Source organism: Hippocampus zosterae, chromosome 1 (assembly GCF_025434085.1).
Source record: "Hippocampus zosterae strain Florida chromosome 1, ASM2543408v3, whole genome shotgun sequence".
NCBI lineage: Eukaryota > Metazoa > Chordata > Actinopteri > Syngnathiformes > Syngnathidae > Hippocampus > Hippocampus zosterae.
This window is the reverse complement of record NC_067451.1, coordinates 26,540,817-26,567,562: the sequence shown is the minus strand read 5'-3', so window position 1 is coordinate 26,567,562 and position 26,746 is coordinate 26,540,817. Positions and strand designations below refer to the sequence as shown.

Genomic DNA, 26,746 nt, shown 5'->3' with positions numbered 1-26,746 from the left:
GCGTCCTTTATCGTGGTGTAGCAGTGATCGAGGGTATTCGGCCCCAGAGTTGGGCAAGTCACGTGCTGGTAGAACTTTGGAAGAGTTTTACGGAGATTACATTGATTAAAGTCGCCGTCAATTATAGAAATAGCCCCTGGATTCGCGGTCTCATTGTTCGCGATGACGTCAGCGAGCTGGTTCATTGACTTCTTGGTGTCGGCTTTGGGTTCGCTGTAGACAACTGTCAGTAGAATTGAAGGGAACTCTCGTGGTAAATAGAAGGGACGGCAGCGAATGGTGAGGCATTCAAGTTCCGGAGTACACGACCTAGAAATAACCTTTGTATCGGTGCACCAGGACTCGTTGATCAAAAAGCACACACCACCGGCCTTGCTTTTGTTGACCTGGTCAAATTCACGATCGAATCTGAACAAGGCGAATCCGGGGGGTGTAACAGCGGCGTCGGGTATCTTTGACTCTAACCAGGTTTCGGTGATACAAAAAACGTTACATGTTCTGAAGTCCTGTCGCGAGTCCATGAGGCTGATTAGCTCGTCCATCTTGTACCGCAGCGATTGCACGTTTGCCAGCATGATGCTCGGTAGAGGGGCACGGGAATTACGTTTCCGGAGTTTCACCAGCGCACCCCCTCTCGATCCCCGCCTCCGCCGGCTAACGGGTCGTATTCTACGAGTAGACTGGCTGGGTTCTGGAGACTCGGACAGGATTTCCTCGATCAAAATACGAGCTTCTAGGGCAAAGTGAGGCAACTCACCAGAACTGTATCGATGCTTGAGTAAATCCTCCCTAGTATAGTGAAAACACTGACACGATTTAGTCCAGATAACAGAAAATAAAAGCCAAATTATTGCACAGCGTAGCACCATGTCGCCATTGCCCGGCGCCATCTTGGATGTGGCGCCGGGCCAATGGCAACCTCGAACTGGCAACAAGGAAAGCGGCTACGGCCAAATACCTCCAGCGAGTGAGGCAAGTCCTAAGAAGCCAGCTCAATGGCAAGAATAAGACCCGGGCAATAAACAGCTATGCCCTGCCAGTGATCAGATACCCTGCAGGAATAATAAGGTGGCCAAAGGAAGAGATTCAGATCACGGACGTTAAGACCCGAAAGCTCCTAACCATGCATGGAGGGTTCCATCCCAAATCCAGCACCCTGAGACTGTACGCAAGCCGAAAGGAAGGAGGCCGGGGACTAGTGAGTGTGAGAGCCACTGTCCAGGATGAAACATCCAAGCTCCATGAATACATCAAGGAGAAGGCTCAAACGGATGACGTACTCAGAGAATGTCTCAGACAATGGGGAACAGAAGATGAGGCGCTGGAAGAGGGACCATCATGGGAGCACAAGCCCCTACACGGGATGTACCACCGGACCATAACTGAAGTGGCTGATCTAAAGAAGTCCTATCAGTGGCTAGAGAGGGCTGGCCTGAAGGACAGCACAGAGGCACTCATCCTGGCTGCTCAGGAGCAGGCCTTGAGCACCAGAGCCATCGAGGCCCAGATATACCACACCAGACAAGACCCAAGGTGTAGGTTGTGCAAAGAGGCACCTGAGACAATCCAACACATAACTGCAGGGTGTAAGATGCTGGCAGGGAAAGCCTACATGGAACGCCATAACCAGGTGGCTGGCATAGTCTACCGAAACATCTGTGCGGAGTATGGACTGGAAACCCCAAGGTCAAAATGGGAAACACCTCCGAAGGTGGTGGAGAATGACAGAGCGAAGATCCTGTGGGACTTCCAGATCCAGACTGACAAGATGGTAATGGCGAACCAACCAGATATCGTGATCATAGATAAAGGGCAGAGGAAAGCCGTTGTAGTGGATGTAGCGGTCCCAAGTGATGGAAACATCAGGAAGAAGGAACATGAGAAACTCGAGAAATACCAAGGGCTCAGAGAGGAGCTGGAGAGAGCCTGGAAGGTAAAGGTGACAGTCGTGCCTGTGGTGGTCGGAGCACTCGGGGCAGTGACCCCCAAACTAGATGAGTGGTTGCAACAGATCCCGGGAACAACGTCGGACATCTCAGTCCAGAAATGTGCAGTGCTGGGAACAGCAAGGATACTGCGCAGAACCCTCAAGCTTCCTGGCCTCTGGTAGAGGACCGGAGCTGAATGAGGGACGGACACCACCCGAGGGGTGAGATGAGGATTTATATATATATACTGTATATATATAATAAAATCTGTATACACACATTTTTCTCTGTATATGTTCTCACATCCTATTTTTGAATAGCAACTGAGCGAGAAAAAATCTATCCGGAAAACTTTTCAGTATGCAAGCGATGCTCAACAATTTTGGGGCGTTTGTAGTTTGATCTGATTTAAAACTCCAACTCTGACTCAGCTTCGAGACCAGTCCTTTAGTTTTTGCCAAGTGTCCCGAGTCTCTTTTGTCTCCAAATGTTTCACTGGTTAGTCATTGACAATGGTCGAGACAAAACTACCGAATGAATATGGCTCAGTCGTAGGTGAATTCTTAATATCCATGATTTTCAAAAGCCGTGCCGTGTAATTTGATTTGCACAACAAGATTGTTTCATATGGTTTTGTAAAATGACCTTCTCATCTCTGACATTTGAAGTATTTCACTGAAGTTTGCAAACCACAAGCCTCAAATCATTTCAATGCAGCAAACATGCCCGAGATAAATATTGACATATGGTGACCTAGAAGATGAAGCCAATACTGTATAAACATCAAAGTGAGAATCCTTGCCCCAGAATGATAAATGGTATTCATTCAATACAGAAAAAGATTGCATAAATGGGGACAATCTAAAGAGAGTTGTAGTTTTATCGGACAGCATAAAAAAAAATATTTCAGATTTAATGTGAATAGCGAAAAAAAAAAAAAAGGATAAGTAAAATTCATGCCAGGGATCATGTGAAATTGTCTCATACTACATTATGAAATGATACGGCCGAGAGCAAAATGAAAAAGGGTAGGCCAGTAAGTTAAAATAAAATTTAAAAGATGTTCCTTCTCTTCTGAAGGGGGAAAAAAAAGACTAGTGACAGTCGTGTACTCGTTTCCACAGAATAATGTTCCTCAACGCTCACAGCCTCGAAAGTTGATTGCAAGCAGAACATAAGGATTCTTGTTGGCACAATAAAGTTTTTACTCAGGACGTAACTACTCCTTGTAGTGCTTTAAAGGTTTAGCAAAGTAATGCTGAGCCCATGTGGTTATACAAACTAAAAATGAATGATGGGTCGACTCTGCTGCAGTAGCACTGGAGGGAACGACTTGTGACACCCAGTCCTTACTTTGAAAAAGTGGCCTTCACAGTACAGTAATTACATATGTGGTCACAGGAATCGTTTCAATTGGAACATCATTTAAAATTAGCAAATGAAAATCAGACATTGTTTTTAATGATTAAAAAAACTCCTGAAATAGGCTAAGGCAAAAATAAAGCTACTAGAAAGGGATGAAAGTAGGCACTGTGTTTTTGGTGACATGGTGTGTACCGCACCACACACGGACCAGAGCAAGCCAAGTAGAGAGTTGTCTTAGAAGTTTACAAAGAAAATTCTAACCATAAAGGTAAAAACTAGAAGACCATCTTCATGCAGCTTCATCCCCATGTGACCATAGTTGCACATATCTTCAGATTCAATGGATTGGAAGTGGCAGCAGGAGGAAAATTAATGGCAAACTGAAGAGATGAACAATGCATATGTTGACTAAATTTTAACTGTTGTGTAATCTTAACTGTCAGGTGCATTGTCCATTTGAAACAGATGAGTAATTTTGTCCGAATGGTAATGTTTAATTCTCCTCACAAAAAACAGCAGATGATTGCTTCTTTATGACCGATAACTAACTCTATACAATCAGCTCTTAGTAACAACACTGAAATGTTGTTATTATTATTATCATTATTAATTGTTAATTATTACATAGATACATAAAAAGTGCTAAACCTAAATGGATAGATATTATTCACAAAAGTAGAATCAAGAAGCTCTCCAAAACACGAAAAATAATTGTCTTTTTGTGTAATTGTGTAATTACTCTTATTCTCCTTTGTTTGACATGGTCAGACTGAACCAATCATTTCATTCATGGTATTCAAAACATGTCAAATTTATGGGTCAGGTAATTTGGGGGTAATTTATGAGAATAATCCAAATGGATTTACAGTGTTTTTGGAAAAAAGACCTTGTTTCTGAGTCCATTTGAATCTGTTACTCCCTTTGTTGCCATATAAAGAGGCAACACCTTTGAATGTATCCAAATTCCATAAAGGGCGGAGTCTTAACAACGGACTCTGAGATGTTGTAATGGAACTTCCTGCTCAGTAGTAAATATGATGATCATTCTGCGGTAATTCGTGGTCCAGACACCTCTTCTCACACTGCAGAGTGGTGTGCATCCATTTGTATGTTATGGAGAATTAGTAAAGACCCTACCCCACTGAGCGGCAAACAATTACTTGTGTTTTCAACAATATCTGCATTGTGGAAACTTTTATATCTCAAAATTAAAAACAAAAACAGAAAATATGGCAAAACCCAAGGGAAAAAAGTACTTTTTTTGAGTGACCCCCCATCCCCGCACGCCCCCTTATCCCCCCCCCCACCAAAAAACAAAAGCTTTGGGATACATGAAGGTGTCTCTGATTAAAATTTGCTGCTGAACAGTGTTATCTTCCCTAACTCTCTTTCAAAATTCTTATAACCATTGAGTGACAAAATAAATACAACTGATGACAGACCAAGCAGATTAATTGGGTAGAACTGACTGTACATCAGTAAAGACTTACTTTCTTAGCTGACCTGTTCCTTCTGCACTAAAGCATGATACTGTACCTATCAATTTTTTTTTTAAATATTATTTTATTTTTGTATAAAGTCAGGGATTAAATGTATACAAGGTAACTATTTTCATTAATTATCCAAAAAACATCCAGACCTTCAATCTTGAGGTGGCAAACTGCTGCATGGCTCCCGCAGAGTTTTATGATACTTCTCAGACGGTTGAGGCGCTCACGGGAGTAAACAGATTTGCTCTCCAACTATTTCCAACACTTTAAAGTAGTTGATAATACTTCATAAAACCAATTCCTGAACGCCGCACACATAGTTCAGTAGGTTTTAGTTGCAACGCCAAGTGTGTGGTGAACCTAAGCCTCTTATAAACACCTCACCCCTATAGACGCCTCATCCTCTCAGGCAGTTGTGCATATAGCGGTAAGAAAGACACTATATCACAGATGCAAACCCTCGCGATCTTCCAGCAAGCCTGTGAGGCTGAAATCAGTCCAACTCTCGACATTACGGACAACTAATTAATCTTCAAAATAACATGTTTCTCATTATCTGCATGTGTGCCTACTTTTTCAGCACACAGAGCACGCTCACTAACATCGTACAACTCTGCGGTGGCTTAAATTGTGAATTAGTGTGCCCGCACAATCTTAACGGCTGTCGGCGTCCTTTGTTTTTGCAATACGTAGAAAACAGTCAAAGCCGTCAGGCAGCCTGCTCATGCGTGTGACACTCAGGTGTCATATACTGTAAGTATTTGGCCCAGTGTGAGTGATTGTAGCACAGAGATTTAGTGTGTAACTAGCCAATTCAGTATCTAGGCATGAGAATTGAAGACAACTCTGTAAAGCCGACTCAATTATCGAGCTTGCTCTAACTCCTTACCGATCATCAATTCCCATTGGGTAAGGAAATGAAATGATACAATTGACATACAGTTTATCATTGATATTAGGATCAATATTTAAATATTATTAATTTAGTCAATATGATAATACAAACCCTCGTGAGGATAAGCGGATTAGAAAATGGATGAATGATAACACAAGAGATGTTTTTGCTAAATGCTCCAAGGCCAAAGTTTTACAATATAAACCGATGACTATATATTGTACATCCTGACCGATCAAGATTTTAGGTATAAAAACAATAACATGGATGAAAGATTAAAAAAAAAAAAAATAAACGACAAATACCTCAATCCAAAAATCTGGCAGTACAGTCCGTTTTCAAGAAACGTACACTGTTGTTGTGCACGTAGTGTTACTTACTTGTACAACCATGCACATTGAGCGGTGTTCAGGATGTATTAACTGTTAGGTTCAGAACCGAACCGAATAATGTTTTTGGATCCCAGAAATGCAGGCCCGGGCAAAATGCGACAACAAAAATATTTGGTTCCAGAGAACAAAGAATAAACAGAAATCACTGGTCACAAGGAGCTAGGAAAAACAATGCGTTAGCAAAAACACAGAGAATACACAAACAAAATGTCAAAAGTTCAATGAGGCGAAAACCAAACGTCAAGAACAATAATAAAATAGTCATAATGAAATAAGGATTACATTACTAACAGGTAACTAGTAACTGCAGCGGAATACATTTTAGAAGTTACCCTCCCAACCACGTTACTGTACAATGAAAAAAATTTCTGAATTGAATGCCACAATATGTCCAAATAGTAGCCAAAAAAGTTACACAAACAGCAGCTGTATTTATTTCATCATTTTTTCACAGGAAATGTTGAGAATTTGTTTGAAGTGCGTAAGGTTACCCTGGTGCTGGCCTTGGACAAGATTACAAACGCTACGATATTTCTTTAAACTACATTCCGTGCAACAGTGGGTTTGTCCGAAAGGCATTCACATAGGCCAAGTTTCCTTTGCCAATCTAGACAATTTATGTACCTTTTGTAACCATAAACAGTGCTTACATGTACCTAATGGTTCAATTATGGTTCATAATTGAACCATTAGGTACATGAACCTTGTGTATCCGTCTGGCTCCGGTGGTCACGTCGCAAACGTGATTGGACCTTGATTTCGCTGTCATCATCGGCCCTTCCCTGCCATTCTTCCATTTCTTTCCCTTCTTCCCCACTGCCTAATTAACACCTACCACTGGCTCGATCTGGCTTTGCAAACCCCCAAGGACGAATAAGAGACAAAGGGAGGGAAATAAAAATGCCAAGAAAGCAACGAGAGAAACCAAATTTTGATTGAGTGATGCGCGGGTATACGGTGGAGTGGAACAGAAGTCTCCTCTGGCCAAATTAAAACAGTTGTAGTATTTAAATCAAAAAGCACCTAAACGTGAGAGTAACTAAACCCGTGTGAAGAATATAAACATGTTTAATGAATTCACGTGGCACAAATGAAGCGTGCGTATTTATGTTCGTGTGTGTCGGCCTCTAGAAACCATCTGTCTTCGTAACCCCATCGGGGACTTTCAGGACGACATCAAACAATGCCACTCAAGTGCATCTATGCGCATGTATATGTGAAGCACCAAAAAGATTGTTGTTCATTTTTATGACTTGTAGGATCATGCAAATAAAGAAGCCTACACAGACCAGGGGTGTCAAAGTTTTGGATTTTTCATTACATCATTTGATTTTTGAATTCAGTTCATTTGAATATGTTTTCAGAGCAGATTAATTCACCTTATTTAGCGGAAAAGGCTTTGTCTTAGTTTAGTTTATTACGTTTCAGTATTAGTTGTAGTTCCTTCATGTATGGCGTACAGCAGGGGTGCCCAACCTTTTTTGATTGAGGATCCAAGCAACCAACCGCTAGTAATCGACGCGGTATTTCCATCTCAGTTTTGGTTTTCGTGTGGTTGAATTCTCTTGCCATTTCTTTTTTCTGGTGTATTCTGGTTGAACTATTACCTTGCCTCATGCAAGCACTTGATGTTTAATCGGTGGTTTCCTGGCTTTTTTGTTGGCAGCGACTTTTGTTTGTACTTTGTCGATATTCCACTTTTCTGTAAATCAACACTTTTGTTTCATCTTTTATCCTGGTCTACGTTTGTGGGATCTCATCATTTCAAACCACGATTTATTTTTCATGTGTTTTGAGAAATACAGTAGCACTGTCCCCTTTCAAATAAACAAATCTAACATGCGGGGTGGGCGGCCCGGTAGTCCAGTGGTTAGCACGTCGGCTTCACAGTGCAGAGGTACCGGGTTCGATTCCAGCTCTGGCCTCCCTGTGTGGAGTTTGCATGTTCTCCCCGGGCCTGCGTGGGTTTTCTCCGGGTGCTCCGGTTTCCTCCCACATTCCAAAAACATGCATGGTAGGCTGATTGGACGCTCTAAATTGTCCCTAGGTGTGAATGTGAGCGTGGATGGTTGTTCGTCTCTGTGTGCCCTGCGATTGGCTGGCAACTGATCCAGGGTGTCCCCCGCCTACTGCCCGAAGACGGCTGGGATAGGCTCCAGCACCCCCCCGCGACCCTAGTGAGGATTAAACGGTCCAGAAAATGGATGGATGGATGGATGGAACATGCGGGGTTGATGCACAATTTTAAACGACAACGTGAAGAAAATACACACATTCGAAGGGGTAGTTCAAATATTCGAGTCACAAATTTGCAAGTCCCACCAAACAGCGCTTGCGCATGTTGCCGCATTAGAAGAAGAGATGTATTACAAGTATTGATTAACCACAGACGCCCGACATTATGCACACGCGCAAAGCACTGAGTCGACAATACACTGAAAAATGGTTGTTTATACCCACACCACTCCACATCCATTAATGACTATCGACTGCACGCACCCTCGAACAGAAAGATGGACAGTAAAGAGCAGAATGCCACCATTTACATCCTCAGGAAACTGCGCTGTATCCTACCCCCAATAAATTTAAAAAATACGTTATTGGTGTTATTTGGTGCCCACAATGGACTGCTTTCTCCGCAAATCCAATCAGACGTACAACAAACACTTGAGACGATTTATGACTTAAACAAACAGTTTTGACGAGTTATGACTTACCTCCGCCTCCTCCGAGCAGAGTCTGGTTGGCTGAAACACAAACAAGGGAAACCAATTACCATTAATCGTCATACAAGTCCATTCATCAAAATAATAGCAAACAACCGTAGATCAAAGCATCTTTGGAGTTTAATCGCGCAAAAAAACTCTCAGGAGTCTGGATCTAAATTGTGTGTTTTACCAAATGCAAAAAAAACCCCAAGTGTAATACAGTATTTCATATTTATTTCCAAATTAGGATGGTTAAATTAGACTGGGGAAAGTCTATGCTCTGTTGACCCCATTACAATTCCTGAAGCCCGTATCTCAGTGAGTGTGTGTGCACATTGTGAATGTTGGGGGGGTTCGTCAGGGTTCCTTCAAGGTTGCAAACGGTTTGAAAAAACATTTTTGAACAATTTCCTGGCAACAATAAAGCCTGTTCGTGAGCGTTAAAACTGTTGCCGCACATCTGGTGTATCTATGAGACCATTTGCAACCTTGAACTAACTCTGACGATAAATCAACATTCTGGCCGTGCGCAAACACTCGCCGACCCTCGCCACTCAGTGAGGTAGGGGCTTTAAGATAGATTTCCCATCATTTATTGAACCAAGGCACTCATTTTACATTTTAAAAATGGCATGGCATACCACCTGACAAAAATGTGACAAAAAATACACATTCTGAAATAATGCCATTTGAATTTATTTACAAAATAGACTTAATAAGGCTAAAATACAATTGGCAGCTGAATTTCTCAAAGGGTAGCAGTCGAAAAGTGTCTCTCCCAACTTGTCAGTGAAATTCAGGTTTGTAAACCACTGTAATAACGAACAGATCTATGCTGATGTCGCTATTGCAGCGCTTGGGATTTGAACTCAGTACAGCTTCTGAATAGAAGATAAAGATTATAGGGGTGAATCTCAGCTTGACACATCAATTTTGAGGGAGTGAAACATAGACATGCTGGACGTCTGACAAGTTTAGGCACTTCATTTTCGTACCGAGGGTATACAGTGCATGGTACGTGTTGCAGTCGGGAGCAGAAATCACATGTCACAATCATGAGAAAAGATGACGCTGTTAATGGAAACACCATGTAAATAAAGCCACACTCCAGCCACATGGTGAGCCAATGATGGTCACGGCATGTTTCTTCGCTGGTTATCTGTAAATGAATTATTTTGCCATCAAAAGCCTGTTCTCAGTCTTGTTTTCATTATTCGATAGATTGAGGGATCACAAAAGCAAAAATCTCATCCTCAATAGCATGCGTGAGTGCTTTATTGTTTTTAAATTTTAATTAACATAGGGTAACTAAGCTGCCCCAGAACCTAACCAAGCCTCTTTCATGTTCAAGAGGCAAAGCACAGGTTAAGTGAAAGTGTTTTCTAGTCCCAATTCTCAGAGTCCAGATTTCTGATAGACCCCCCCCCCCTGTCTCCCCACTCAACACAGCCACATAATTAAATCAATTAATTAATTTAGCGCCTAATAAGAATCAGCAGGCTCTTCGTCACGTCACTGAGAAGCAAGGCGCAAAACGGCTGAAACAGTTAATGAATGAAATCATGCTGGGCCTACGTGTCAAAAAAAACCCAACCGTAGCAACCGTAGCATGAAGCCAATTTTGTCAATGACACAAGTAGTGTTTTTTCCAAGTAGGCCAATGACAGATTGAGGCCAGTGACCCCAGTGGCCAATGTACAGCCTTATCCCCTTCCTTCAAATCAAGTCTATTCACATAGAGTGTAATTATCCGTCATGACAGTGAAACTCTTCTTCATGAAACCTACATGGGCGAAAATACCCCCGAGTGTGAAAAAAATCTTCATGCATTAACACCATTCCCACTCTCCTGCCCCCATACAACGAAAAAAAAACCTGTTGCACTATACGAAATATTTTTCTCTGCTCTTGCCTCGCAACGAGATTCACTACAATGAAGTCTAATCCAACAGCGACCTCTACTGATTCCTTCGGAAGCGGCAACAGCAACTACCACACTGGTTTACACATGCACAGTAGTCCAGGAAGTATTTGTTATTGTTAGTTTCAGACATAGCAAGAACGTTGCATTGCTAAAATGGCTACAAAACGGACCTTTGGTTGTCAAGCAGCTAAGACAGGAAAAGCTCTGACACTGGAAGAGAGGGTAAAAGTGATCAAAATGAAAGATGGAGGAAGCAAAATAAAAGACATTATCCAAGAAAATGATGTAAGTGAACGTGAATGCTGATTGTAAATTTTGCAATCTTTCCCCTTTTTTCTTTCTACACTGACTATATGAAGTGTCAAATAAGTGTATGCTCATACGTAAACACTATTGGAAAAAAAAATAAAGTGCACAAATGTTAGTGTGTACGTGTACACATTCGTTTGTGTATATATGTTTACAGATGTAAACACACATACACATTGAGATCAAATTTGCTACAGTGAAAAACCCCCTGTTATGAAAAATGTCTTGCTGCAAACATGATTTCGTTGTAGAGGAGTTTCACTGTATAATGTGTTTAACTACAAAAGAGCAGTTGTTTTGAGGTTAAAAAGACTTGCATTAGCGCAGCCTCTACCAAAATCGTCCAATGCCTTGCTCGTAAATTAAATTTGATACGCTGTGACAATTACAGACAAATGTTAAGTGGATAATCTCTCCACATGGGACGGTTAAGTGCAAACTCAGAAGGGAGCTTCCTGGTATGAGTCAACCTTTGCCATGAGGCCTCCTGCCAGTTGTGCATGACGCATCAGACAAGCTAGTTCAAAAGACAAAATCCCAAAACTGTCTACACTTATCAAGATTACTCCCTTCTTTATCATGTTCACCATCCCCCAACGCCTCATTAATTTTATTAACACTTCATTTTTTCACGCATCATGCTCAAGCGCTCTAATTTGCAGCTCGATTTGGTGGGAATGGACTGAATTTATTGTGACTGCGTGACAATACTGTATTTCAGGTCCAGTCTCATCTGGAGCAGCCAGATCCAATGAAGCACAGCTGAATGTCATGTAAAGCATAAAGCCTCTCTATTTAGTGCCCCCATTCATCTCCTGGTGACTAGCAAATGTTGGTGTATACACTTTTCCATAGGAAGTTGAGACGAGAAGAATGGTAGGGGAATTTTTTTTTTTTTTGCGTGTGACAACATTAATGCAAAAGAATGTGAATTCACTATAAATTTGTCGTTATTGAGGTAAAATAAAAAATGTGAATGAACAGTAAATTTTGACAAATTAGGGTTCAATAAAAATGTAATTTGTTACAATGGTTGATAAATGAGGCATTCCATTGAATCGGTTTATTTGTCTTAACTCAAACTAAGATTTTCTTTTCTTTTTGTCTTTTTTCAACTTAAAGTATGTCTGTGGAATTATGTTTGATTGAATCCTCACCAAATTTGTCCAACCATGCCAGAGTAAGGAAAGAAACCATCCCTAAACGAAAAAATAGTCAACAATTTATTTGAGTTCCTTATCAAATGTATTTCTCAAAACTTAGAAGCTTTATGAACTGCAATGTTGCCATGAGTGTCTAAGTCTGCAATCTCACAATATCATGTGTCTTGATTCTGCAGCTTACACTTGGCTTGTGATTAGCGGAAAACCTAAAAGCATCATTGCGTGACATGATGAAGCAACAATTATCTTACAGCCAAGGTGGTGTGGATGGGAAAATAATTTCCCACATAGTTGAATGCTGACTACCATTAGGGATTCTCTAATGTCATTTTTCTGACACCCACCGCCATTGAGGAACTAGAAACATACCCGAGGTAAAGAGCTTTCAAGGACAAACAGCCTGAGGACTATTGGTATTTTGTCTGGTACACGGCAATGTGCAACATGCGGTCGTCTCACAAAAGACAATCTGGAGATATGTGAAGTGCCAACTGAAGAAGAGGCGATGAGGACAAGATCGGAGCACATTTTCCTCAATCAAAGGCAGAATCAATATTTATGGCGTCGCTGCAGTCATCAAATTCAGACTCGGCATTGAGCATCGGCAATTCGGATGTGTTTCACCAAACACAAACACACAATGATCGCAATATCATATGCTAAAAATGGGAACTTTATTTTGACATCAGCTGTTCGTTACAGGAAAGTATTGCACTCCATTGTGCTTAACCCTCGTAGTCCACCGCTTGCGATAAATGTAAAATTATGTCTTTGAATCAAAGGCAAAGGCATTCGGAAAAACACGAGAGAGCTGAAACGTATGGGGAGGGTTCTAAAATGGCCTAAATTTCATGACGTCACCGGCTGATAATTCTCAGGCATTGCAGCTACATATTTTGCACCATAGAGTCCCATTATAATTCACATTTTTGAATGCATCGTAAACCTAATGTGTAAACATGCATTTCACGCGATTTTTACGTCAATCGCTTTGTTTTCGCTTGGACAGACGTATGCATGCCACATTGTTGGGTTGAGGTCATTCCAATTGTGAAACTTTTAGGTGGCGCCAGAGGATCGCAAATGAGTTTGCCTTTTTGCAGGAGGCTTCAAACCAATGCATTTTACATGAACACGTCCGGTCGGGATTGTTAGTAGGGCTTGGTTGGGACCTGACGGAAACAATTTTTTTTTTCAAACACGACATTCAAATGCATGCTACGCAATGTTCGTGGGTAACCACGGCGACACTCAAGCCCCAAGGGTTAGGTTACTGAAACCTAGTTAATTAGACAGAGGGTACAATGCCAATACTCCTGAGGTGGGGAAGTGTTACAGCATCTGTTGCAATTCACGTGTAGCTTCATGTAGACACAACAAATCGAAAAGTAGCATGTAACTACGACACTTAAACAGTTTTTCTTCTTGAGCAGTATTAGAAAACTAATCGGCATATCTTATGGTGCAGTGGCTAAATAAAACGTGCTGCCAAGGCACGCCAATTATCGCATCAGGGTGATAAGTTATACAAGTACATCTGGAGGAGGAGAAGGAGCGAGTGGGGAGGAGAGGTGTCAGGGGATGGGGCGGGGCGGGGGGAGGGGGGTCGAGCGAGCCAGCACGCGAACTGGGAAAGAGATGAAGTGAAAGTGAGTAGAAAGTGGAGAGAGGAAGACGCAGGACTAAATCTGCCTGGAACATAAAACAACAAGATGGAGTGTATTTCTTTCTCGGGAGGTAAGTAATCTCCATGAGGGGTGTGGGGGGGGGGGGGTGTTGTGCAGAAGAAGAGGAATGAAGGGACGAAGGCTGGAGGGCTTGAGAGATTGATGCTTTAGTGCAAGACACAAGCTAAATACCTTAAATGCGGTAGGGTGCAGGAGGAAGTTGTTGCTTTGACAAAGAGGATGTAAGAGGATAAAGCAATCATCTTAGGGTTGGCTCCCAATAATGTGTGTGACAATGTGTGTGTGTGTGTGTTAGAAGAGCGGATGAAATTAGGAATAATGATGATAATTCTATATTCTTTAGAAAAGGGCTCCAATCTCCTTAGTACAAAGCTTTCCGAAAGCAGCGTTTTCTCTTTGCGATTGTGCAGTCCTTCGCCTTATTTTTCTCCTTCTGCCTCCGTCTTATTCCCAAAGCCCCACTGCAACTTGTTTGTGTATTCCTACTTCTTCCTGCTGCTTCGCGCTCGCCCCATGACGCTGTGACCAAACCACCTTTCTACTTTTGGCCATGTTTCCTTTTGAGGCATCATTGACATGACAATGTCAATTAATTATGTTACATTGTCCGAAAGGGAGAAAAGGGAGGACGGATCGGACACTTTTATTAAGGTTAATTTGGAGCAACAGTGTCACAGGGCTGACTTCTTTTTATTTATTATTATTTTTGCACTGAGTAGAGGAAAATCTACGAATGTAAGTGTGCAAAGTATGACCGTGCATCAACTGACTACTACTCCACTTCATGGAACATACTGTATGACCAGAGAAACATCGATGTACTTAGTCCATACACAGCCACTGGTTTGTTATTATTTCGTATATATATGCCTTTATGAATTGCAAGTAAACCCCATGTTTATACAGTGAAACTCCTCTACAACGAAACCTACATGGGTGAAAATCCCCCCTAGTGTGAAAAAATCTTCATGCATTCATCATGCATTAAAACCATTCCCACTTTCCCTCCCTACAACGACCCCCCACACCCCCTGTTGCGTGATTCCAAATCTTTTTCTCTGCCCTTGCCTCGCAACGAGAGTCACTACAACGAAAACAAGCCTAGCGCAAAAGTCGAATCCAACCTCAGCCTACAGTGACTCCTACTGCTTAGTTCGGAAACGACAACAGCAAACACCACAGTGGTTTACACATGCGCAGCAGTACAGGAAGTATGTTATTGTTAATTTCAGACAGAGCATGAACACTGCATTGCTAAAATGGCAACAAAATCGGATCTTTGAAGACCAGGGAGAGAAGAAAAGAAAAGCTTTAACGCTTGAAGACAGGATAAAAGTAATAAAAATAAAAGATGGAGGAAGCAAAGTAAAAGACATAATGCAAGAAATTGATGTAGGTGAAAGTGAATGCTGATCGTAAATTTCGCAATTTCTTTCCATCCATCCATCCATCCATCCATTATCTACCGCTTATCCGGGGCCGGGTCGCGGGGGCAACAGCTTTAGCAGGGAAGCCCAGACTTCCCTCTCCCTAGCTACTTCTTCCAGCTCTCCCCGGGGGATCCCGAGGCGTTCCCAGGCCAGCTGGGTGACGTAGTCTCTCCAGCGTGTCCTGGGTCTTCCTCGGGGTCTCCTCCCGGTGGGACATGCCCGGAACACCTCACCAGGGAGGCGCTCAGGAGGCATCCGAATCAGATGCCCAAGCCACCTCATCTGGCTCCTCTCGATGTGGAGGAGAAGTGGCTCGACTCTGAGCCCCTCCCGGATGACCGAGCTCCTCACCTTATCTCTAAGGGAGAGCCCAGACACCCTGCGGAGAAAACTCATTTCGGCCGCTTGTATCCGGGATCTCGTTCTTTCGGTCACGACCCATAGCTCGTGGCCATAGATGAGGGTTGGGACGTAGATCGACCGGTAAATTGAGAGCTTCGCCCTTTGGCTCAGCTCCTTCTTCACCACGACAGACCGATACAACGTCCGCATCACATCAGACGCTGCACCGATCCGCCTGTCGATCTCTCGCTCCCTCCTGCCCTCACTCGTGAACAAGACCCCAAGATACTTAAACTCCTCCACTTGGGGCAAGATCTCCCCCCCGACCCGGAGGGGGCACTCCACCCTTTTCCGACTGAGGACCATGGTTTCAGATTTGGAGGTGCTGATTTTCATCCCAACCGCTTCACACTCGGCTGCGAAACGCTCCAGTGAGAGTTGTAGAGCCCCGTTTGAAGGAGCCAACAGCACCACATCATCTGCAAAAAGCAGGGATGTAATACTGAGGCCCCCAAAACGGACTCCCTCAACGCTTCGGCTGCGCCTAGAAATTCTGTCCATAAAGGTTATGAACAGAATCGGTGACAAAGGGCAGCCTTGGCGGAGTCCTACCCTCACTGGGAACGATTCCGACTTACTGCCGGCAATGCGAACCAAACTCTGACATCGGTGGTATAGTGACCGAACAGCCCGTATCAGGGGGTTCGGTACCCCATACCCACGAAGCACCCCCCACAGAACTCCCCGAGGGACACGGTCAAACGCCTTCTCCAAGTCCACAAAACACATGTAGACTGGTTGGGCGAATTCCCACATACCCTCAAGGACCCTGCTAAGGGTGTAGAGCTGGTCCACTGTTCCACGGCCGGGACGAAAACCACACTGCTCCTCCTCAATCTGAGGCTCGACTTCCCGACGGACCCTCCTCTCCAGCACCCCTGAATAGACCTTCCCAGGGAGGCTGAGGAGTGTGATCCCTCTGTAGTTGGAACACACCCTCCGGTCCCCCTTTTTAAAAAGAGGGACTACCACCCCGGTCTGCCAATCCAGAGGCACTCTCCCTGTTGACCACGCGATGTTGCAGAGGCGTGTCAACCAGGACAGCCCCACAACATCCAGAGCCTTGAGGAACTCCGGGCGGATCTCATCCACCCCTGGGGCCTTGCCACCGAGGAGCTTTTTAACCACATCGGTGACTTCAACCACAGAGATAGGAGAGCCCACCTCAGAGTCCTCTGGCTCTGCTTCCTCCAAGGAAGGCGTGTTGGTGGAGTTGAGGAGGTCTTCGAAGTACTCTGCCCACCGGTTCACAACGTCCCGAGTCGAAGTCAGCAGCGCCCCATCCCCACTGTACACAGTGTTAGTGGTGCACTGCTTCCCCCTCCTGAGACGTCGGATGGTGGACCAGAATTTCCTCGAAGCCGTCCGGAAGTCGGCTTCCATGGCCTCACCGAACTCTTCCCACGCTCGGGTTTTTGCCTCGGCGACCACCGAAGCCGCGGTCCGCTTGGCCAGTCGATACCCGTCAGCTGCCTCTGGGGTCCCACAGGCCATAAAGGCTCGATAGGACTCCTTCTTCAGCTTGACGGCATCCCTTACTGCTGGTGTCCACCAGCGAGTACGGGGATTGCCGCCACGACAGGCACCAACCACCTTACGGCCACAACTCAGATTGGCCGCCTCAACAATAGAGGCACGGAACATGGTCCACTCGGGCTCAATGTCCCCCGCCTCCCCCGGAACATGGGAAAAGCTCTGTCGAAGGTGGGAGTTGAAACTCCTTCTGACAGGGGATTCCGCCAGACGCTCCCAACAAACCCTCACTATACGTTTGGGTCTGCCAGGACGGACCGGCATCTTCCCCCACCATCGGAGCCTACTCACCACCAGGTGGTGATCAGTTGACAGCTCCGCCCCTCTCTTCACCCGAGTGTCCAGAACATGCGGCCGCAAATCCGATGATACAACTACAAAGTCGATCATCGAACTGCGGCCTAGGGTGTCCTGGTGCCAAGTGCACATATGGACACCCTTATGTTTGAACAAGGTGTTCGTTATGGACAATCCGTGGCGAGCACAGAAGTCCAATAACAAAACACCACTCGAGTTCTGATCGGGGGGGCCGTTCCTCCCAATCACGCCCCTCCAAGTCTCACTGTCATTGCCCACGTGAGCATTGAAGTCCCCCAGCAGAACAAGGGAGTCCCCAGCAGGAGTACTCTCCAGCACACCCTCCAAGGACTCCAAAAAGGGTGGGTATGCTGAGCTGCTGTTTGGTGCATATGCACAAACAACAGTCAGTAACCGTCCACCCACCCGAAGGCGGAGGGAGGCAACCCTCTCGTCTACCGGTGTGAACCCCAATGTACAGGCACTGAGCCGGGGGGCAATGAGTATGCCCACACCTGCTCTGCGCCTCTCACCGTGAGCAACTCCAGAGTGGAAGAGAGTCCAACCCCTCTCGAGAGAACTGGTACCAGAACCCAAGCTGTGTGTGGAGGCAAGTCCGACTATATCCAGTCGGAAATTCTCTGCCTCACACACCAGCTCGGGCTCCTTCCCTGCCAGAGAGGTGACATTCCATGTCCCAAGAGCTAGCTTCTGCAGCCGAGGATCGGACCGCCAGGGTCCCCGTCTTTGGCTGCCGCCCAGCTCACATAGCACCCGACCCCTTTGGCCCCTCTCATGGGTGGTGAGCCCATGGGAAGGGGGACCCACGTTGCCTCTTCGGGCTGTGCCCGGCCGGGCCCCATGGGTGTAGGCCCGGCCACCAGGCGCTTGCCAACGAGCCCCACCTCCAGGCCTGGCTCCAGAGTGGGGCCCCGGTGACCCGCGTCCGGGCAAGGGAAACCTTGGTCCATATATTGTAGTCATCATAAGGGTCTATGAGCCATGCTTTGTCTGGCCCCTCACCTAGAACCTGTTTGCCATGGGTGACCCTGCCAGGGGCATAAAGCCCCAGACAACTTAGCTCCTAGGATCATTGGGACACGCAAACCCCTCCACCACGGTAAGGTGACGGCTCACGGAGGGGGCAATTTCTTTCCCTTTTTCTCTTTCTATGCTGGCTATATGAAGTGATAAATAAGTGTATGCTCATACTTATACACTATTGGAATAAAAATAACGAGTATATATATGTTTATGTGTGTGTATGTGTGTGTTTACATCTGAGATAAATTTGCTACAGTGAAAAGTCCCCTGTTGTAAAAAGTTTATTGCTGCAAACATTTCGTTGTAGAGGAGTTTCACTGTAGTTGAAAGACATTCAAAACCTTCATCCAATTCATCCATTGAAAAAGTAATTGACAGATAAATCTATTACTAAAAGAACAATGGTCAACAACAAGTTTTACTTTGTGTCCCGACACATAAAGTTTACCACCGTGCCAGAGACAAACCAATCGCAAAGTAATAGCATTAGTGTCATATTTTGGGGGTGGGGGGGTTGGGGGGGTTTACTAGTAAAAAGCCGAACATCTTAATAAGTACAGTAAATGTGCTATTCATTTCATTTTAACATTCATTCATTCATTCATCTTCCAAGCCGCTTGATCCTCACTAGGGTCGCGGGGGGTGCTGGAGCCTATCCCAGCTGTCTTCGGGCAGTAGGCGGGTGACACCCTGAATCGGTTGCCAGCCAATCGCAGGGCACACAGAGACAAACAACCATCCACGCTCACACTCACACCTAGGGACAATTTAGAGTGTTCAATCAGCCTGCCACGCATGTTTTTGGAATGTGGGAGGAAACCGGAGCACCCGGAGAAAACCCACGCAGGCCCGGGGAGAACATGCAAACTCCACACAGGGAGGCCGGAGCTGGAATCGAACCCGGCACCTCTGCACTGTGAAGCCGACGTGCTAACCACTGGACTACCGGGCCGCCTTCATTTTAACATCTTTTAAAAAAATAACAAGCATCACTCAGTGTAGTTATGTGTACTTCTGGTCACATACATTCAGCCAATCACAGATGCAAGAAGCAGGCGGGCATGTTGTTTGAACACTGAAACAGCTCCGTTGCGGACAAGACGCACTAAACATTTGCAAAAACACAGATGCGAGATATACTGTGGTCATGCCGAACGGGAGTTGAGCTACTCTCATGACACATAAACACGATACAGTTTCCGAATCTGTACAGGTACACCGGACGCCAACGGCTTCGAGAATGTGCTTACTACATCACATACAGGTCAGGTAAAAAGTGGACTAACAACGTAGGACAAAATAGTCATTGTGGTCTGTGGGCAGCGAGACTTGTACGATACAGACAGTTTCAAGTGTGAATCAAAAAGGAGCAGGCCTGGGCTATTGGTGTAGCTGGTGTGTAAGCGTATGGGCTTTTTTGGGGTTTAAATGACATTTGTTGTTGGCAAGTACATACATTTTTAGAGGAGTGTCATTCACGGAAGGACTTGGTCCTGATTCAACACAAATAGCCGTGGATTTCCTGGAGCGTCTTTTTGTTCTGTTTATTCCTGAACAACACCCTGGGCAGTGTAAGAATGTGACACAACAATAAAACGGCAACTGGATAACTGAATTGATGTTTATTTATTGCTAAGGAGGGCTAAAAGTCTGACTGAGGCGGTCACATTAAATGCATTTTCGTGGTGTGCATTATTTTGATAATTCGGCTTTTATAAACCCGCTTGCTCTATTGGATTACCGGCCATTATGCGAGGATGTAGGATTGCTTATATTGCTTTAAATATCCCGAAGCAGTTCAGTGCAACTCCACACAGTAGTAAATAATTGATTTGGATGTTGTTGCCTTCGAAATGAAGCATGTCGACATACTTTGCAGTTGGTGCATATTGGGTCCACATAAGTCTTTATGGGCAAAACACATTTACTACTTGATGATTACAAACTAAGGTATACACTGAGTTGATTAAACATCTGACTGCGGTTGATGTTTACCAGGTTGATGCAGTTTCTTGGCCAATATTGGCCTCTTTGGTTCTAAACTCAGTGCAAACATTGGATTGCTGAGTAACAATTCCAAAATATTGTTTAGTAATGATTTGTTTTCATGGCCATGCTTGAAACTCGAAACATAATAATCTCAAATCGAATATTTCCTCATTGAAGTGAATGTAGGTAAGTGCTATTAATCAATTCCAGTCTTCCGAAAAATAACGGTCAATTGTTTTGTGTTCAAGTGTTTGTTGCTTAAAGGGTTCAAATACAGCTTCACCGATGCTTTTCAACCTTCGAGAACTAACTTGATTTGGATTTAAGACATTTTTTCTTTGTCTATGTCCAGTTGTATGTCAGAAGGAGACCAAAGTATACAAAGTATGAATCTTGTCAATTTTGGGAAGACATTTTTCGCATGACTCAATCAGCAGATGAAAAAAGGCAGAATTCCTCAAGCAAAAGTGAAAACTCTTTCGTCAACCGTCTGTTCTTTGGATCAGTGACAATTATGTAAAACGCAAGGGACACGTGGATGCGACGCTATCATTTGCATTCTGGAGTGGAGCGAATACATTTAGCGTGACACAAATGCAACAAAGAAAATAAATACTCCAAACAAAAGTGAAAACATAATTGTGCCATCATATTGCCTTTGTAAATTATAAAAAGCGACTTTCTCATACAGGTAAATAGCTTCTTCCTGAGCATACATACCCCCACTGGCTGATTCCTTTTTGGATAGTCCTTTTCAATTAAAAAAAAAGCAACAAGGAAGAAACGGTAAGCAAAAAATGCCTCTTTGCAATTTAATGCTTGGCCAGGGAAATTAAAACAGATGACAGATAGTTACACAATCAATTCGCATTACAGAGTCAATACTGCAACAACTTAACCCTTGACACTGAATCATTTTGGAAGATGTGTGTTTTATCTAGAACAGGGGTGTCAGCCTCATTTTTGTCGCCGGCCACTTTGGAGTTACGTCTGTTAGTTACATACGCAACAGATTTAAGCAAGGATCATGGAAGTTGACACAGATGATTTGCTTTCGCGGGCCCCATGAAACGATGTGGCGGACCGGATCTGGCCCCCGGGCCTTGACACTGACACTAGATATCCAGAATTTCGGGGATTGTGGCACAAACGTGTTTTAACCCAGTTTTACTTAAGAAAATAATTGCCTTACCAGGGCCATTAAGTTGACACCGCGAGGGATATCGAGACCATAATTTACAGCAACAGTGGCCGCACGAATAGTTCCTGTAGGAATATGACTGCTATATTTTCCATCAAGGGAAGTGCGACAGCAAATGAAAGAACCAAACTCGATTTCAAATGGCAATTAACAGCACCGTTTAATGTTTGATTCTTAATGCCGGGCCGGGACATAAAAACATGAAGTACCACTAACGCTCGGCAGTTAAGTCCCTGAATGAGAACACCTTATCAACATGACACAGCAACATTCATTCATGGAAGAAACATTTTAGGACTGCCCACACAAACATGACAATGGATATTTGAACACAAACAAGTGAGTAACACATGTAGACAGAAACGATGTCCTTTAATTTGTTTTGTTTTTGAACAGCACAGAACATCTCACGTGTACAAGAAGCCAAACCACAGCTCAAATGCATTCATAAACCTAAAATGATCCCGTATCAAAAAAAGCAACAACAAAACAAGCTGTGTATGTTCTGCTCAGTGGGAATGAGAAAATGGATTAAAACCCACCTCCATCTCATATTTATATATCACAGCATATGACTTTTGCTTCTCTAATGGTAAAACTACTTCCCTACATAGTCCTAATAAAATAAAATAAAAAAGATTTTTGCGGTTTCACAATAGTAGCGGCAGCTTTAACAAAGCGCTTTTCCAGAACGTTCAACATAAAGTATGGCTGAATGCATAATAGTAATGCAACAGAACTTATAATACGTATAATTGCCACTACGATACAATATATTTGTGTCATTTGCAAAAAATATGAATTTTAATACTTTAGATTAGGGCTGAAGCGTGTCCTCGAGTAATTTGGGTATCGCCGTTAAAAAAAAAAAAAAAAAGAAAGAAAGAACACGCTCCAGTACCTGCTTATTTACGTGTACTCTGTTAACCGCAGCTTTTTTTGAGTAAGAGTGAGTGATTTATGGGATGAAAATCCTTTTTTGTCTTGTTGGTTTTTGTTTGTTTGGATTTTTTTTGGTCAATAAATATTGCAATTGAAAGTTTGATTTTAACCAGCGCATTCGTTATGTGTTCAATTGCTTCAATCAGAGGCACTGATGTGGTCCTTTTTGTTCTGAAACCACTGGGCTTCAGTTCCGATATGGAATAGAACAACACTCTTAGGCATGTATTCTTTATCCTCTACAAGAAATGTCTAATATTACTGTACTGCATCTTAGGGAGTCGCATGTATGATATTTCTTTTTTTTTGTTTGTTTTGTTTGTTGACTTTCTCTTCACAAGTGATATTCAGGAGAAAATTTGCAATTGCCCCACCAGCTATTATGCCTTTTTGGTAATGACTTTCTTGAAGCTCCCAATTAGCTACAATGGTCTAATGGATAGAAGTTTACGCACCACCTGTTGCTTTGACATGTGTTTGAGAGAAAACGCATTTTTACAGGAACTGAGGTTTTATTTCCCACACTCTGTGACAAAAACTATTTTTAACATGAAGAAATCACTTTTTGGTAGTCCTGCTGAGCCAGGCAAAGCACCAGAGGGTGCTGGTGATGAGTCTGCACCCTGGCCAAGCCCCAAGGGGCCCATTCAAGCCTCTACGGTTGCTCTGAGGCATGCCCATTAAAATGTTTATTTTTAACTTGGCATGGGAGCGAATGTTCATCACACCCTGCTCTAGCGAGAGGGTTATTGTTTTGTACAGTAGACAACTCCCCAAGGGGCAAAATTTGGTTTTGTGGAGGCTCAAAGGTGCACACTTGTGTGTCTTTGCAGCAGTTAAAAATCATCAAGATCCCATTCTGAATGAACGAATAACAAGTGATCCACCGATGGCTTCCCCACTGCAGCACAGTGTCAGCGAGTGCATATGTGTTTTTATAAAGGCTACGATTGATTTTGGCAAGCGTGACACATTGCAGTTCCATATGACTTTAAACCAACTGTCAAAGGAGGCTCCAAACTGGCTGCATGTCAATCCTAAAATCAGCCATTTCGTGTGTGTATGTTAATGTGTGTGTGTGTTGTGTGTGTACCTGTTAGACCAACACTCAGTGAGATGTTGTACTCACTGGACCATTGCGCCCTGCTGAACCTGTAACCGAGCTCATAGAGCCCAGTAAAAGTAGTGTGACAGGCAGCACACACACACACACACATGCATGCATGAAACTGAATACATGCATATTGAACACACTATGTAATTACACAGAGGCACACATTTGGATTCTTTTATACGTAAAGGATATGCATCTAAACACAGGCATCCATTACACACACACACACACACACACACACACACACACGCACACAAACACTAGGTGTGTGCAAAGTTCTGAATTTCAGGATTCAATTCAATTCAATGGTTGAATTTGAATTGACTCCACCACCAGGATGAATTACAGGAAGTCAGAAACACATTCTCATGACATATCAGCTGCAAACAAGTTGTTGTCCAAAATGTTTGAGCCGCCATCTTCAAGACTCTGATAAGGGAAGGTGTTGTGGGAAAATGAAATGCTAACCTTCCATCATACAACAATCAGCATTTGTACTTTGTGAATTTTCTTGTGAGAATAAGCAGTTCAGATAATGGATGGCTGAACAATTTATCTGACTTGGCCTTTAATGTGAATAAAACAGCAAATCAATCAGACTCTTCTTTAAAAAGAATTATGCTCCACTTTACGCTCAATACGGTGTGCATTAATTCCTTACAGTAATATTTGTATGAAATTGTTGTAAATATGCTTATGGGCTGCAAAGTCTCATTCTGAAATACACTGATTTTGCATTATAAAGTTCTTTGAATTTCAATTTATACTTCCTGCAATTGGAAACCCAATTGCAATTATTTCTGTATTGCCACCTCCAGCCTAATTCAAGAATTGAATTTAGAGATCATTCTATTCAATTTCGTACACTTCTGACTCACACACGTAGACACACACACACACACACACACACGTAGACACACACACACACACACACACATCGATACACGATATTCGCACACAGGCATCGACACGCGTCTATTCGCAATACGCGCGCGCGTATTTAGACGAGGGCGTTCGCAGACGGACACGCGCGCTCTTGCCCGGTACCAGACGAGTGAGGGGGCGGGGGGGCAGACAACAAAGTACGCAGAAGGTGAGCAAAGTTGCTCCTGAACGCATCAGGTTTAGGTTCCGATCTAGAAGTACTACGTGTCGAGAAGCTTCAGAAGCCGGTGGAGAAACTCAGACCTTTTAGGCGCACGCACGCCGATATTTTGCGCTCAGGGAGGGACACTGCGCCCTTTGACGAGGAAGAGACAAGGAAGAGGAGGAGGAGGAGGAGGAGGTGGAAGAGAGGGGGCTATACTGTGGTGTGCGCGATGACGAGCCGCTGTTGTGGACTTGCGGGGCAGCCAAGTGGACTCGACCGGACCGCGGCTTTGAAAACGCTTCCTCCGAGGTGAGTGCGTCTCTCTGCTCTCCTTTAGCGCAGTTGCGACGTGGTGCGGCTTTAAGGTGAGGGTGACAAATTGTGCGCATCGCATCGCATCGCGCAGCTGCACGAGCTGCGATCAGAGGAGAGGAGTAGAAGTCGCTCATCGGGATTTGCCGGAGCCGACTGAACGAGTGCTCAGATAGGGAATGCTTTTGACACGGGAAGCCCGGGGGGAGCCACAAAGTGAAGGGGGATACGTGGGGGCGAAGGTAGGATGCGTGTCGGCTTAATGGAGCTTCCGATGGCAAGGCTGCTCTTTTTGGAAGCTTTTATTCCTCTTTTATTGTCAGACAGCTGATGTTAAACGTAAAAAAAGCGTGCATTTGAACACACCTGCTTTTATATAGACAAGGTTGCGGGGAGGAAAAAGAGACAGTTGGGAAGATTAAAGCGAGAGATAATACTTTGAGGAATTGCGTGGGCTTTTTTCCCTCTCATCCGCGTTGCTGCTCATGGGACACAAATCGTGTGTTTGTTGTGTGTGTGTGCGTTCTTCAACGGACATGCCCTTATACACACATACTGTATATACATTTGCAGCACCTGCAACGTCCCTTTCTCTCACACACACACACACCCCGCTCAACTCTTTTGAGGCTGTAAATACACTCTCATATATTCATATGTACAAGCAGAGGATTAACAGTCATCGCGGGCAATAGTGTGAGACTCCAGATGAGAATGAGATTCTCCCCACCAAAGCTGCACAGGACACTGGATTAACGAAGAAAGGCAGAGTGGGAATGGACGGGTGGTTGTGTGATGGACTGATAAAAAAAGAAAGCTCAAGAGTGATAGGCCAGATGAGTTGGGTGAGGTTATGAGGGAGAAAGCAGCACGGAACACGAGATTAAAGTGTAATGTCCGAGTGAGGGAGGGAGAGCGGGGAAATCCAGGGCAAGTGGTGCGGCGGAGGGAAGGAAGAAGATGAGAAGGCAGCAAACGCTCTTCCTCCATGCCTTCCCTCCTCGCCTCCATCCCCCTTTTTGATCTCCTCTTATTCAGACCCAGCAGCAAAAGAGCACTGCTTACATAACGCCCCATTCCGAACACAATTAAGCAAAAGGAGACGCACAACGGCCACCTCAGACGTTGCCGAATTCAAGGAAAAGAAAAACAGCATTCAGCTGAAATTGTCAGGCAAGCAATCGTGCCTCAAACCTCCTGTACACATTTTTAAAAATACAATAGAATACAATCCATGCTGATTTATATAGCGCTTTCACAACAGCGGCAGCTGTAACAAAGAGCTTAACAAAACAGTTCACATAAAGTAAAATAAATCAACACAACACATAACATCCCTTAAACATTGTTCACCAAGACACCCTGGCTATTCAACACATAGAGAGGATGGTTCCTGGTGCGTATGCATGTGTGTGGTCCTTAACTGTCCGCCAAAGAATTAGTTCTAACAGATTAGGCCGTTAAACAGCCTTTGCCCTCTTGCACTGTTGAATTAGCCGGAGCAATTAGGTTGCCGAGGGGATATATGAG

General features: G+C 44.1%; 2 protein-coding genes across 3 annotated transcripts in view; one reads left to right on the top strand and one right to left on the bottom strand.

The window, feature by feature from the left end:
- macrod1 (mono-ADP ribosylhydrolase 1) overlaps positions 1–26,746 on the bottom strand; it is a 177,281-nt gene that overhangs the window by 60,967 nt on the left and 89,568 nt on the right. The window contains exon 4 of the mRNA XM_052075345.1: positions 8,788–8,817. Within this exon, the coding sequence (XP_051931305.1) occupies positions 8,788–8,817 (30 nt within the window). The remainder of the gene's footprint in view (positions 1–8,787; positions 8,818–26,746) is intronic.
- Positions 13,771–26,746, top strand: part of flrt1b (fibronectin leucine rich transmembrane protein 1b) — a 57,893-nt gene continuing 44,917 nt past the window's right edge. Inside the window, exon 1 of one of the 2 annotated variants that reach the window (XM_052074240.1) lies at positions 13,771–13,911. The gene's annotated coding sequence lies outside the window, so the exon portion shown is untranslated. Of the gene's footprint in view, positions 13,912–24,971; positions 25,214–26,746 lie in introns of those variants that run through there. The other variant, XM_052074231.1, reaches the window with a different exon arrangement.